Below are 15,003 nucleotides of genomic sequence, written 5' to 3'. Positions count from 1 at the left end.
TCCCTCCCTGTCTGTCTGTCTGACAGCCTCCCTCCCTCCCTGTCTGTCTGTCTGACAGCCTCCCTCCCTCCCTGTCTGTCTGTCTGACAGCCTCCCTCCCTCCCTGTCTGTCTGTCTGACAGCCTCCCTCCCTCCCTGTCTGTCTGTCTGACAGCCTCCCTCCCTCCCTGTCTGTCTGTCTGACAGCCTCCCTCCCTCCCTGTCTGTCTGTCTGACAGCCTCCCTCCCTCCCTGTCTGTCTGACAGTCTCCCTCCCTCCCTGTCTGTCTGTCTGACAGTCTCCCTCCCTCTCCTGTCTGTCTGACAGTCTCCCTCCCTCTCCTGTCTGTCTGACAGTCTCCCTCCCTCTCCTGTCTGTCTGACAGTCTCCCTCCCTCTCCTGTCTGTCTGTCTGTCTGTCTGTCTGACAGTCTCCCTCCCTCTCCTGTCTGTCTGTCTGACAGTCTCCCTCCCTCTCCTGTCTGTCTGTCTGACAGTCTCCCTCCCTCTCCTGTCTGTCTGTCTGTCTGTCTGACAGTCTCCCTCCCTGTGTCTGTAGCCCTGTGTAGGCTACAGTTGGCAATCAGGTGGCAATCAATGATTTTCTGCACACAGGATGACATATGGGACGCTGTGTTGCAGCCACCATGCCTCCATCTTGTCACTCCCCCACCAAAATATTGCATTTATGTCAATGTCGACATTAGTTTTAGCCATGTTTATTCTATTACAGACACCTTAAGGCATACTTTTAAATGTATATTATGTGTAAAACAAAATGAAGTATACTTTTGAGATGAATGTTACTGTCCCCATTAAAACAAAAAATACATAAATACATGCAATTGTCCTTGAAACACTGTAGAATTCCATTTATTCCTATGGAGGACTGCTCCTACTGGGGAGAGCCAATAGAGTACCACAGTATGAGTCATAATACCCATAAAACCTAGCGGTCAGAGAGATTTACACCGTCAAAACGTCACGCCAGGGTAAGCCTACACAAAACACAGCCCTTATTTTAAGTGTTTATAAAAATCCACCATGGGAAAAATATATGGCGGAAAAACGATTGGAACCATTTCGCTGCTAGGTTTTATGGGTATTATAACTCATACTCTGGGGCTCTATATGGCCAACCATGACTTCAGTCTCTCAATGGCCAATACATAGCATCAGAAATCATACCCACAGGAATGAAAAAATAATATATCTCTCTGTGCCTTCTGAAAGTTCAGACCTCTTGACATTTTGTTACGTTTGCCTTATTCTAAAATAGATTAAATTCATTTGATTTTTTTTTGTTACACAATGACAAAGCAAAAACAGGTTTAGACATTGTTGCAAATGTATTAAAAAGAAAACACTAAGACCTTTATATACATAAATATTTATTCTTTGCCTTTTTACTGAAAGTTCATATTTTTCATTAAATGGCAAAAGTAGTGCACTGGACCTTTACTAGTCCTGTATTACTAGTCCTGTATTACTAGTCCTGTATTACTAGTCCTGTATTACTAGTCCTGTATTAACAGACCTTTACTAGTCCTGTATTACTAGTCCTGTATTAACAGACCTTTACTAGTCCTGTATTACTAGTCCTGTATTACTAGTCCTGTATTAACAGACCTTTACTAGTCCTGTATTACTAGTCCTGTATTAACAGACCTTTACTAGTCCTGTATTACTAGTCCTGTATTACTAGTCCTGTATTACTAGTCCTGTATTACTAGTCCTGTATTAACAGACCTTTACTAGTCCTGTATTACTAGTCCTGTATTAACAGACCTTTACTAGTCCTGTATTACTAGTCCTGTATTAACAGACCTTTACTAGTCCTGTATTACTAGTCCTGTATTACTAGTCCTGTATTACTAGTCCTGTATTCCTAGTCCTGTATTAACAGACCTTTACTAGTCCTGTATTACTAGTCCTGTATTAACAGACCTGTATTACTAGTCCTGTATTAACAGACCTGTATTAACAGGCCTGTATTACTAGTCCTGTATTACTAGTCCTGTATTACTAGCCCTGTATTACTAGCCCTGTATTACTAGTCCTGTATTACTAGTCCTGTATTAACAGACCTTTACTAGTCCTGTATTACTAGTCCTGTATTACTAGTCCTGTATTACTAGTCCTGTATTACTAGTCCTGTATTACTAGTCCTGTATTAACAGACCTGTATTCCTAGTCCTGTATTAACAGACCTTTACTAGTCCTGTATTAACAGACCTTTACTAGTCCTGTATTAACAGACCTTTACTAGTCCTGTATTCCTAGTCCTGTATTAACAGACCTGTATTACTAGTCCTGTATTAACAGACCTGTATTAACAGGCCTGTATTACTAGTCCTGTATTAACAGACCTTTACTAGTCCTGTATTACTAGTCCTGTATTAACAGACCTGTATTACTAGTCCTGTATTAACAGACCTGTATTACTAGTCCTGTGTTAACAGACCTGTATTAACAGACCTGTATTACTAGTCCTGTATTAACAGACCTGTATTAACAGACCCGTATTCCTAGTCCTGTATTAACAGACCTGTATTCCTAGTCCTGTATTAACAGACCTGTATTCCTAGTCCTGTATTAACAGACCTGTATTCCTAGTCCTGTATTAACAGACCTGTATTCCTAGTCCTGTATTAACAGACCTGTATTCCTAGTCCTGTATTAACAGACCTGTATTCCTAGTCCTGTATTAACAGACCTGTATTCCTAGTCCTATATTAACAGACCTGTATTCCTAGTCCTATATTAACAGACCTGTATTCCTAGTCCTATATTAACAGACCTGTATTCCTAGTCCTATATTAACAGACCTGTATTCCTAGTCCTATATTAACAGACCTGTATTCCTAGTCCTATATTAACAGACCTGTATTCCTAGTCCTATATTAACAGACCTGTATTCCTAGTCCTGTATTAACAGACCTGTATTCCTAGTCCTGTATTAACATACCTGTATTCCTAGTCCTGTATTAACAGACCTGTATTCCTAGTCCTGTATTAACAGACCTGTATTCCTAGTCCTGTATTAACAGACCTGTATTCCTAGTCCTGTATTAACAGACCTGTATTAACAGACCTGTATTCCTAGTCCTGTATTAACAGACCTGTATTACTAGTCCTGTATTACTAGACCTGTATTCCTAGTCCTGTATTAACAGACCTGTATTCCTAGTCCTGTATTAACAGACCTGTATTCCTAGACCTGTATTAACAGACCTGTATTCCTAGTCCTGTATTAACAGACCTGTATTCCTAGACCTGTATTAACAGACCTGTATTCCTAGTCCTGTATTAACAGACCTGTATTCCTAGTCCTGTATTAACAGACCTGTATTCCTAGTCCTGTATTAACAGACCTGTATTACTAGTCCTGTATTAACAGACCTGTATTCCTTGTCCTGTATTAACAGACCTGTATTCCTTGTCCTGTATTAACAGACCTGTATTCCTTGTCCTGTATTCCTAGTCCTGTATTAACAGACCTGTATTCCTAGTCCTGTATTAACAGACCTGTATTACTAGTCCTGTATTAACAGACCTGTATTACTAGTCCTGTATCAACAGACTTGTATTGCTAGTCCTGTATTAGCAGACCAATATAGCAGTGTGTTGTGCGGGCAACAACAACTAAAAATCTGAGGGGACATTCTGCCCATAGACTTGCCAAGAGAGGGTGGAGCTCCTCAAGGTTGTTTGTGTCTAGCATGTCTTCAACATATGGAACCAGAACATAATTGAGCAGACTTCAGTCCTGGGTTAGTGCAAGTGAACAGCAAAGCTGTTTTTTATTTAAACAACCTCCCCCCCGTGACTTGTATGTACTGACATGTAACAGAGACATGTTTTTTTTTTAAATGTAAATTGTAAAGTCTTTTGTATTCTCTTTCATGTGTCGGACCCCAGTAAGACTAGCTGTCATTGGCTAATGGAGGATCCTAATAAATCAGGACTAGTCCCAGTTTTTCCATCTAGGCTACACTTTGAGCCAATCATATTTTAAAGGGGCCATCCGTCACAACATCCATTTGAGCCAATCATATTTTAAAGGGGCCATCTGTCACAACATCCATTTGAGCCAATCATATTTTAAAGGGGCCATCCGTCACAACATCCATTTGAGCCAATCATATTTTAAAGGGGCAATCCGTCACAACATCCATTTGAGCCAATCATATTTTAAAGGGGCAATCCGTCACAACATCCATTTGAGCCAATCATATTTTAAAGGGGCCATCCGTCAAAACATTCATTTTACTTACCCACCCATTGAGTCTTGAAGAATGACTTATAGTCTTAGTACAACTATCATACCCTGGCAGAACCCAGAATATAATCAAAAGTAAAACACGTACACCAAAAGTTAAAACTATAATTTATATATCATGATCCACCCTACGTATGAATAAGTGGTTCCTTTCGCCCTCAGCTTTATACCGAATCAGGTGTGGAGGACACGGTTTCTGCTGCTGATTGCAACTAATGGCCACTGAACAATGTATTACAACTCAGAGCCAGAGGACCAATGGGAAAACAAAGGTCATAATGTAGAGAAAATGTAATGATTGTTATAGCACAGTAAAATAAAGATGCTGAAGACATTGGTTTTAGTAATCATTTCCAGCAATAGCAAACATCAATGCAGGTTGTGTAAAGCTTTTGTTGTAGGGCAGAACACCCAATTAGTTCCTAACAGGTCAACAGGCAAAGTTTAAACTGAGAATCCTGTAAATAAACATTGAGTTACAAGTTGTAAAAAAATATGTTTAACAATCGTTGTTACAATAGTCAGAGACAAAATGTGACACTTAAGATAAAACTGGTCTCCTGATTTGAAGCCAGTAAAGCAAATGTAGCAAGCTAGCAGAAACATGCTAAACAAGTTAAAGTGAGCCAATAAATTTAGCAACCTCCCACATACACATGTAGAATTAATAAAAATAGAGCTAGCTGTCAAACACACAAGTTATTTAACATTTGCGTCATAGAAATGTCAGGTTGAATAGCTATAGGAACTTAAAAGGGACGGACAGTTTTGCTAAGCTAAATCATAACACACAGGGACAGTTTTGCTAAGCTAAATCATCACACAGGGACAGTTTGCTTCAAATCAGGAGAAAAGTTACATCTTAGAAACACATTTATCTGACAAACAATGACCACCACATTACAACTTTTAACCCAATTATATTTCAAGAGTCTCAATTCAAACATCTGCCATGTTTAAAAAAGTGCGCATCATAAACTGTTCTATCACAAACCAGGTTCTACCGTTAGAATCAAAAAGGTAAGTAGACTTTCAATCTGCACGCATTTAAGACTTGTGACATATGGGGAAGTTTAGGAATGGCGTGATGGAGGTTAGAGTTGAAGTTAAAATACATTAAGGCAAATAGGAACGTTAGGGTAACAAGGATACAGTGTTGGGAAGTAGTGGAATGCAACTAATACCTTAAAGTGGTCAGTGATTTTTAGTTGAACTGAAATCATAATCAAGGAACTGTTTCCCCAGTAGTTGATTACTTTGCCATGTAGCCAACTACTAGGACACCTAAACATTAAACATGTTTAGTAGACTAAAGTAGACATTAACATGTCACCCTAAAATAATCTGTTCTCACAAGTTGTGATTTATGACACTTCAGATTTACACCCCCCCCAGTAGTTTGGATGTAGAGAACTACTTTTTCAAAGTAACTAAGTCAGTTTAACTTCTTCCAGTGTGAAGTAATTGGTAATCTTGGTAAACTATTTGCCAACACCGCAAGGATGTGGTGGTCTGGAAGGGAGACACAAGGGAAACATTAGGAACATGTAAAAGTTACAGACATGAAAGTAGTGCCAGGTGAGTAACTACAAATTAAGGAGAACAAAGCATAAAGAGGGGCCAACTGAGGACATGGGTAGCATATGGTAGGCACTTACTTCCCGGTAGGATGTAGCCTCCCAAAGGCATCACCAATCAAAACTATACTAACGTATAGGAAGGATCATACTGCTTATAAAGGGACCTGAAAGGAAAGTTGATTAGTGAGTGGGAACAGGTGTGGAGGGAAGGGGCGTGGTCTGGTGTAATTGGAAGCAATTGAGAGTCCTGTTAGAGTGCCATGACCTTTCACAACACTTACGCTGTCAAGCAGGTTAGCATGGAGCACGTCTCACTCTGGGGAATTCTTTGTGAGTACTGTGAGCTTGCTTGCTTGTGCGTCCAGTAAATCTAAATCAATGTAATATCAACTGCAGTGTCAACAACTGTTTTTATTTTGTTTTAACAAAAGTGAGTTAAATGTAATATAGAGACCAATCCTTAACTCAGATGTAGCCTACATGACAGGCAGGCTCTTACAATGGCTGTACTCTGTCCTTGGACCAAAAAAAAAAAGGATGCTAGGGTTGAATTATCAATATTGGCGCAAGCATTTGTGCATAGGGGTCCTCTGGGATTGGAACATTTAAAATTAATGACAATGACTCTTGAAGAATAGGCTATAACTGATAATGGCCTCATGAGCTTAGTTCAACTGTTTTATACCCAATCAGAGCCCATAATATTGTTTTTCTCCATTGTTTGTTTGTAAACAGGGTAAATGTCAACAATCAAATTATTGGGAAAAAAAGTTAGATTTTGTCAATGTTACAAAGATGGGAAAACAAGCTGCCCTTGAAACAGTCTTGATATGTTTGTCAAAAGAGCGATCAGGGTTCAGAGTAACGCCGAGGTCCTTCCGTTTTGTTTGAGACGACTGTACAACTATCAAGATTAATTGTCAGATCAAACCTGCAGATCATTTGTATCTCATGGATGGTCAGTCCCTGCAGCCATGGCTTTGTCTGTGGAATTTGAGGTGTTACATTTCTCCATCCCCGAGTTGTTAATTAAAATGTTTTTGATGTTTATCAAATCCCGGATTGCCCCTTTAATTGCTGCGGTTAGGTTGTTATGTGATAGTGTGACGTAATGGGTTTTCTTTCTCTCTCTGTGTGTGTGTTTTAGTGCTGAGTGCTCTCACCTGCTATGAACAAAGCCAAGGTGAGTCCCATTCTTCTCTCCACACCAGTAGACAAAATGAAGACACTCCCCAGTAGACAACATGAAGACACACACCAGTAGACAACATGAAGACACACCCCAGTAGACAACATGAAGACACACCCCAGTAGACAACATGAAGACACACCCCAGTAGACAACATGAAGACGCACCCCAGTAGACAACATGAAGACGCTCCCCAGTAGACAACATGAAGACGCACCCCAGTAGACAACATGAAGACGCACCCCAGTAGACAACATGAAGACGCTCCCCAGTAGACAACATGAAGACGCTCCCCAGTAGACAACATGAAGACGCACCCCAGTAGACAACATGAAGACGCACCCCAGTAGACAACATGAAGACGCACCCCAGTAGACAACATGAAGACGCTCCCCAGTAGACAACATGAAGACGCTCCCCAGTAGACAACATGAAGACGCTCCCCAGTAGACAACATGAAGACGCACCCCAGTAGACAACATGAAGACGCACCCCAGTAGACAACATGAAGACGCACCCCAGTAGACAACATGAAGACGCTCCCCAGTAGACAACATGAAGACGCACCCCAGTAGACAACATGAAGACACACCCCAGTAGACAACATGAAGACACACCCCAGTAGACAACATGAAGACACACCCCAGTAGACAACATGAAGACGCACCCCAGTAGACAACATGAAGACGCACCCCAGTAGACAACATGAAGACGCACCCCAGTAGACAACATGAAGACACACCCCAGTAGACAACATGAAGACACACCCCAGTAGACAACATGAAGACACACCCCAGTAGACAACATGAAGACGCACCCCAGTAGACAACATGAAGACGCACCCCAGTAGACAACATGAAGACGCACCCCAGTAGACAACATGAAGACACACCCCAGTAGACAACATGAAGACACTCCCCAGTAGACAACATGAAGACACACCCCAGTAGACAACATGAAGACGCTCCCCAGTAGACAACATGAAGACGCACCCCAGTAGACAACATGAAGACGCACCCCAGTAGACAACATGAAGGTCGCACCCCAGTAGACAACATGAAGACGCTCCCCAGTAGACAACATGAAGACGCTCCCCAGTAGACAACATGAAGACGCACCCCAGTAGACAACATGAAGACGCACCCCAGTAGACAACATGAAGACGCACCCCAGTAGACAACATGAAGACGCTCCCCAGTAGACAACATGAAGACGCTCCCCAGTAGACAACATGAAGACGCACCCCAGTAGACAACATGAAGACGCACCCCAGTAGACAACATGAAGACGCACCCCAGTAGACAACATGAAGACGCACCCCAGTAGACAACATGAAGACACACCCCAGTAGACAACATGAAGACGCACACCAGTAGCATTTCCTATTTACTTCTGGACATAGTTTTTTCTCTCTCTCATGAAGACACATGGTCACTAAAAATACATCTAAAATACTATTGAATTGTATTTTTAACAGAATACATTCTGACCATAACATGATCAATTAAACAATTAACTATAACATTTAAGTGCATTTTATTTGTGAGCTCACATCATGTAGTTAGTTACTCAATGTGTTCAGTTAGTTTTTATGGTTTGATTAATGATCATAACTGGTTTGTGTGTTGTAAAGTAAGACTGTATGTGTTACATTGATGCTTATTTTCTCTGTTTGTCCAGAGCCGCCCAGAGCTGTTTTAACTCTGCAGCCTAAACGGACACCGACGGGGATACACCAAGGAGAGACCGTCACTCTCCGATGTGACATACAGGACGACGGAGTCACTGACTGGGAGTACCGGTGGTACAAAGGTCTCAACGGCCTCGTTCACTCCTCTAGTCAGAATGAATACAGTCTCGGTCCTGTTGAACCGTCACATAATGGTGTCTACAGCTGTATGGGAGTACGGAGGAGTAACTCCCAGAAGTCCAGCATCAGTGACAACGTCACACTCACCGTGTCATGTGAGTGTGTATGTCTGCGTTGTTGAGAGAGAAGTGGTGAGGTAATATGACATGTCGTGTTAGAACATGAGAATGGCTTCATAAAGTGACTTCAATATGAATGTTTGGTGACTATTCAAGTATAAAATATATTTTTTAAAACTGTAACAACAGATCACTGTGGTACAAATGATCTCCCCTCCACTTCAGGGATGGTTTCTCCTCACCTGACCATGTCTCCTTCATGGTGGGCGAATGCTGGAGACTCAGTAACGCTGAGCTGTGAGGTTGGAGATTCGTATACAGGCTGGAGGTTCTCCTGGTACAAGGCTGTACCCTACAGGGAAGGGTTCCCCTCTTATCCAGACAAGGACTTCTTTCCAGAGCTGCTACCGGACAGTGACGGTGGGGCTGGAGGCTCCTACTCTCTCAGCCTGGTTGGTCTGAGTCACAGAGAGAGATATGTGTGTAGAGCTGAGAGAGGAGACCCAGTCTATTACACACACTTCAGTGAACTCAAGTTTCTCTGGGTAGAAGGTGAGTCACTCTTTCTCTGTGTCACAGTCTGCACCCTGACCTCAGTCTCATCTCTCTCTCTCTCTCTCTCTCTCTGTATTTCTGTGTGTTTCAGGTCAGTCTCCTTCAGCCTCTCTGACTGTCAGTCCCAACAGAGTTCAGTTTTTTTACAATGAGTCTGTCTCGCTGGGCTGTGCTGTGCAGGGGGACTCTAATAGATGGAGAGTGAAGAGGTACTTACGATGGGAAGAACCCAAAGTATTGGAGTGTCCTACTGACTGGGGATCAGTGACAGGATCCACGTGCATCTTCACAACTACAGATGTCTGGTCAGACACTGGCGTGTACTGGTGTGAGTCTGAGTCGGGAGAGTACAGCAATGCCGTCAACATCACAGTGACCCTTAGTAAGTCTAACCCTTTAATAAGATGAATTATAACCCAGCATCCACAAATGATATGATGACGAGTTGTTTCTTCAGTCTGATAGACTGTAACTGTACTGTACTGTGATTGGTGCTGTACAGAGGGTGTGGCCCTGGAAAGCCCTGCCCTTCCTGTGACTGAGGGAGATTCTGTGACTCTACGCTGCAGATATCAGGGGTCTCCATCCAACATCAGTGCCGAGTTTCATAAATGGATGGACAATGGCTACCTCACTAAGACTGAGCTAACAGGAGAGATGACCATCCCTGCAGCAACACAGTCAGATGAAGGATGGTACCGGTGTAAACAACTAGACCAGGGAGAATCACATGGGAGCTGGGTGTCTGTGAGAGGTGAGAGATAAATGCTCCTTTTAGTGTTTGTATGTTATTTCTAAGGGGTGTGTGTGTCTGTATACACAGTGTGTCAGTTTGTATGACCAGTAGATCTCAATTCCTCTCCACCTCTTACCCCTCTCACTCTCCATCCTCTCGTGCTCCATCTCTGTCTCCTCCATCCATCTGTCTCTCTCTCTCCTCCATCCATCGCTCTCTCGCTCTCTAGCTCCAGACCCAGTGTGGTCCATCTCTTTGCTCATTCTGCTGTGTAGTTTACTGGTGGTTTCTATCTTCCTGCTGGTGACCATTGCACTGGTGGTGAAATGCTGTAAGGCTCGAGGTAAGAACCAGTACACGGCGTACAGAGGTAACCCCTGTACCCACGGCGTACAGAGGTAACCCCTGTACCCACGGCGTACAGAGGTAACCCCTGTACCCACGGCGTACAGACCACAGACACTCCATCTCAGGCTGCTTTAATTATTGTCTAAAACTTGTATTAGTTACTATGTTGAACGGATTATTGATATTTGAGTCATTTAGCAGACGCTCTTATCCAGAGACTTACAGGAGCAATTAGGGTTAAGTGCCTTGCTCAAAGGCACATCGACATATTCTTCATCAAATTGGCTCATGGATTTGTTTTGGGCCCAACGCTCTTAACCACTAGACTACTACTTCATATCTGTTACCTGGGTACATACCATTCATTCCTCATGTTTTATTTCTGTGTTCAGCAGCTCGATCAAGAGACAAGAGAAATGACAGAAACACCACTGACCAAGTCATCAGTATTGAATTACCATGAGAGATGGAGGAGGGAGGGGGGGGGGGCTGACCAAGTGTTCAATATGTATGTTCGAGCTTTGAGTAAGACATTTTATTTTATTTTTTATAAATGAATGTGGACATGCAGTATTTGATTGATTTTCAATGACCGAGAGAGATATGAGATGAAGAGTAGACACAAAGTAGGGCTAGGTGCCAGCATTCGTATCCACGCAGCATGGGAATACGTTGTGATGGTAACCAGGAAGACTACTGTACTCCCTCGCCCTTGTAGTTTTTCAACTTTTGTCATTTTTTTAATGGACAAAAACTAAATAAAATGCATCTGGTAGAAGTATATTCATCCACAACCACATTTATTTTACATTTATCTTAAATGCGTTTTTGTGAATTTGATGAGATTAGCTTGAGGCCCATTCAGTACACATGGGACATGATTGGACAGTTATGGGGAAGTTACTTTCACACTGGATTGGTTATGTGCCACAAAGCCATCCTCAGCCACACCTTTTCTATTATTTTTAGTCATTTTTTTATTTTTTATTTTTAAATTAAATTGATTGGTTTCTTTTACTAAATATTCAGTCTGTAGGTCTTTCCATGATACTATAACATAGGCCTGCAAAACTGTAAAATGTTGTAAAATCTATTTGTCTTAAATATCAGTCTAAATGGATTGGCAACTTTTCTTGGTTTTAATGTACGTTTGTTTTAGAGTGACAGGAGCTGTGGAATTTAATGTTAAATAGAAATACTTTATTTTATGTTTTTGCCAATAAAATATATTTTCAGTCTGACTTTGCTTGACTGTCACATGAGAGGAACTACTATGCTATTGTTAGGTACTGATAAGATTGTAAAATCGTATAGTGTTCAGTTGGCTGAAATGTTTTAGTCTGTCTATTGCACATTGGTGTGTGAACAACGATTCATGTTGATAAGTATTATTGATTATGTTACGGTTCCTCCTTGTTCCACCGAGAGACTGACACGTTAAAGTCCTTCTTGGGATCTTTCTGCAACTATAATAGTTATGCAGTAGAGGTCAGTATTGCCCGATACTAAACCTAACTCACATGAGACTCCTAAACTAACCAAAAGAGGGGTGTGTTAACAGTTTGGGGTTGCGTGGGTTACGGGGAGGGGGGTTGGTTAATACGCCGATAAATTACAATATCCATCTGGACCTTTGCCACCTAGGAGATGGAGTGATTGGACCTGAATGGACCTGAAATAGTACTTGAGTACCCCTGGCCGAGCCCAATAATGGACTAGAGGAGCCTAATGTTACCCCATAGTCAGAGGACCTTGTCTCAAGGTGAATTGGCTCTGGAATCCAAAACAGCCAAATACTCAGTGGTGTAATAATACATCCTAAGTAGTTGTTTCGGGTATCTGTACTTAACTATTTTATATTTTTGACAACTTTTAGTTTTACTTCACTGCACTCCTAAAGAAAAGAATGTACTTTTTACTCCATACATTTCCCCTGACACCTGAAAGTACAAACGTTACATTTTGAGTGCTTAGTAGGACAGGAAAATGGTCTAATTCGCACACTTACCAAGAGAACATCCCTGGTCATCCCTACTGCCTCTGATCTGGAGGACTCACTTACCAAGAGAACATCCCTGGTCATCCCTACTGCCTCTGATCTGGTGGACTCACCAAGAGAACATCCCTGGTCATCCCTACTTCCTCTCATCTGGAGGACTCACTAAACACACATGCTTCATTTGTAAATTGTGTTGGAGTGTGCCCCTGGCTATCTGTAAATAAAAATGGTGCCATTTTGGTGAGTAGAAAATGTACCCAATTGTCATACTTTTTATACCACTGCAAATACTCCATCTAAATGGGAATTGATTGTCAATTGCTATATGGTTCTAGTGGTATGGTGTTTAGAAATATAAATCCCTGTACTTTCAAATCACATCAAAATAATTTCACCAAATTATACACTTACTGTGCACCATTTTTATCAGGTTTTCACACAGTTGCAGCAGACAGTATATATTTTTTTAACACGTTTGTGGAGTCCGTCTTCGGTTTACGGACAGGTGTTCGGTGGACAGAAATAGCTAATTAGCACAGGTACACCTCTGTCTTCTGTAAACAGGTGCTGTAATGTGGGAACACGGCCGTGTGGAAACCCTAACCCTATAAAGGTGTGTAGTAATTTAACCTTTTTTTAAAAGTTTTTAGATAATTTCTCGCTGATATAGAAGATACATTCCTTATCGCAAGCGTTTTAACATTCAGAACGAGTTGGGGCTCTTAACAAATCTCCCCCGGGCCAGAAGATATTATCGTTATTAGACGCTTAAGGTAGTTGGCGTCCATGAATGGATGACCTCTGACCTAGGATTTATTATAACATTGTGGTTTCTATTGACACCGGTTTAATGGACAAAAGCAATGTCTCAAAAAAACGACATTGTGAAGCGCTACAACGTTTTTATCCATTTGACAGGTGTGGATTTTTGTTTTGTCTAACTTTATTGCGACAAATGAGGATTCTCACATTATGATTGCTGAATAATTTTGAAGGTACAACAAGGCGCTTGATGTCAACGCAACTAATGAAGCTCCACTCCACATTTAATTCTAAGTGCCTGCTAAATCTATTTTTCAACAACAAAAAATGTTTTATTTGTTTCGAGTTGTTTTTCTGATCAGCTGAATGCAAGGTTCATAATCCAATTATTTCAGTTCTACAAGAGGTCAAGTCTCACCATGACACGGACCATGGGGATTTTCTATTTGAACTTTCTAAATGTCACTGGACAATTAATGGAAACAAAGCTACTGATATCAGTTTACCACACAAATACATTAATCAATTCTAAACAATGACTTATGGACGATTTGTTTCCGCTCATACAGGACCAGTAAAGGCCTAGTTCACCATTTTTGGACGGGCTGATAAATCAGGATTCTGCTCCTTGCAGGTAGACTAGCTGTCAGCACTTTATACGCTGAGGCATATCATCCAGAGGGGGCGAGCTCTATTCCTGGCAAGCTGAGCAGATTCAATAGTAGCCTGGGGCTGATAAATCAGGATTCTGCCTTGTAGGCTGTTTCGTAGGTAAAGCTCCTTGCAGACAGCCTACAAGGCAGCATCCTGATTCATCAGCCTCTGAGGCTGCTATTGAATCTGATTAGACTGCTAGGAATAGAGCACACCCACTGTTGATCACGTACATAATGCACTGACTGCTAATCTGCCTGCAAGGTGCTTTGTCTATGAAAGAGCAGAATCCTGATTCATCAGCCTCTGAGGCTGCTATTGAATCTGATCAAGCTCGGAAATTGAATCTGATCAGCCTGTCAGGAATGGAGCTCACCTACACTGTAAATATTATCCATAAAACATGAAGTGTCCCTTACAATTATGCACATATCAGGCATGCAAGCTAACAACCAGCATAGACCTCTAGCTAGCTATCTAGCTAACAAGATTACCTATCTAACTATCTTGCTCGCTCACAAGACTAAGTTAGCTATGTTTGCTTGCATGCGATTGGCTGTGGTCTTGGGGTGGCACACAGCCTGGGCAACAGAGCTGCCTGTCAGGCATCGTTCAGTGCTTAAATACCCCATGAGGGATCATCTCCCCCCAACAAGCTCTTAGCTCAAGGTAAGGGACATTTAGCTTGCTAAAATTCTAACTTAGAAACAAAAAATGAGCTCCAAACACAAATGAAAGCATGATGTTAGCATGAAATGTACCATCCCTTAGGGTAGCAATCAATAAAAACGTATGTGCTGATCCACTGGGCTCTGAGTCATACTGTCCATCTATCATCAATACGTCCACTCTTATTTACAAAGTGTACGAGATATATATAAGTCGTGATCTCGACATAACGAGGGAATTCTGTTTTTATTCTGTATGTCCTCTCTGGACTTCCGTATATATCAAATCCCTTGAAGGAAGAAACACTGAACCCAGACAGGT

The 15,003-nt window shown here is 41.7% G+C and overlaps 1 protein-coding gene across 4 annotated transcripts; it reads left to right on the top strand.

Moving 5' to 3' along the window:
* The first annotated feature begins 5,738 nt into the window (after positions 1-5,738).
* LOC110508039 (leukocyte immunoglobulin-like receptor subfamily A member 3) lies at positions 5,739-12,184 on the top strand. 4 transcript variants are annotated; one of them, XM_021588485.3, is made up of 8 exons: positions 5,741-6,171; positions 6,989-7,024; positions 8,711-8,995; positions 9,185-9,511; positions 9,606-9,896; positions 10,017-10,268; positions 10,480-10,593; positions 10,994-12,184. In XM_021588485.3, exons 1-8 carry the CDS (start codon positions 6,102-6,104, stop codon positions 11,059-11,061), a joined length of 1,443 nt encoding a protein of 480 aa, XP_021444160.3. In that variant the 5' UTR covers positions 5,741-6,101; the 3' UTR covers positions 11,062-12,184. The 4 variants fall into 4 exon arrangements, 3 of the variants coding, with proteins under 3 accessions (XP_021444160.3, XP_021444159.3, XP_090080188.1); XM_021588484.3 differs by having other exon boundaries at positions 5,742-6,171; positions 10,991-12,184; XR_016492542.1 differs by lacking the exon at positions 10,994-12,184 and having other exon boundaries at positions 5,739-6,171; positions 10,084-10,268; positions 10,480-10,572.
* Positions 12,185-15,003: the final 2,819 nt, after the last annotated feature.

This window comes from Oncorhynchus mykiss, chromosome 27 (genome assembly GCF_057628025.1).
Source record: "Oncorhynchus mykiss isolate SJ-2025 chromosome 27, ASM5762802v1, whole genome shotgun sequence".
Classification (NCBI taxonomy): Eukaryota; Metazoa; Chordata; class Actinopteri; order Salmoniformes; family Salmonidae; genus Oncorhynchus; species Oncorhynchus mykiss.
This window is presented reverse-complemented; position numbering and strand designations above follow the sequence as displayed.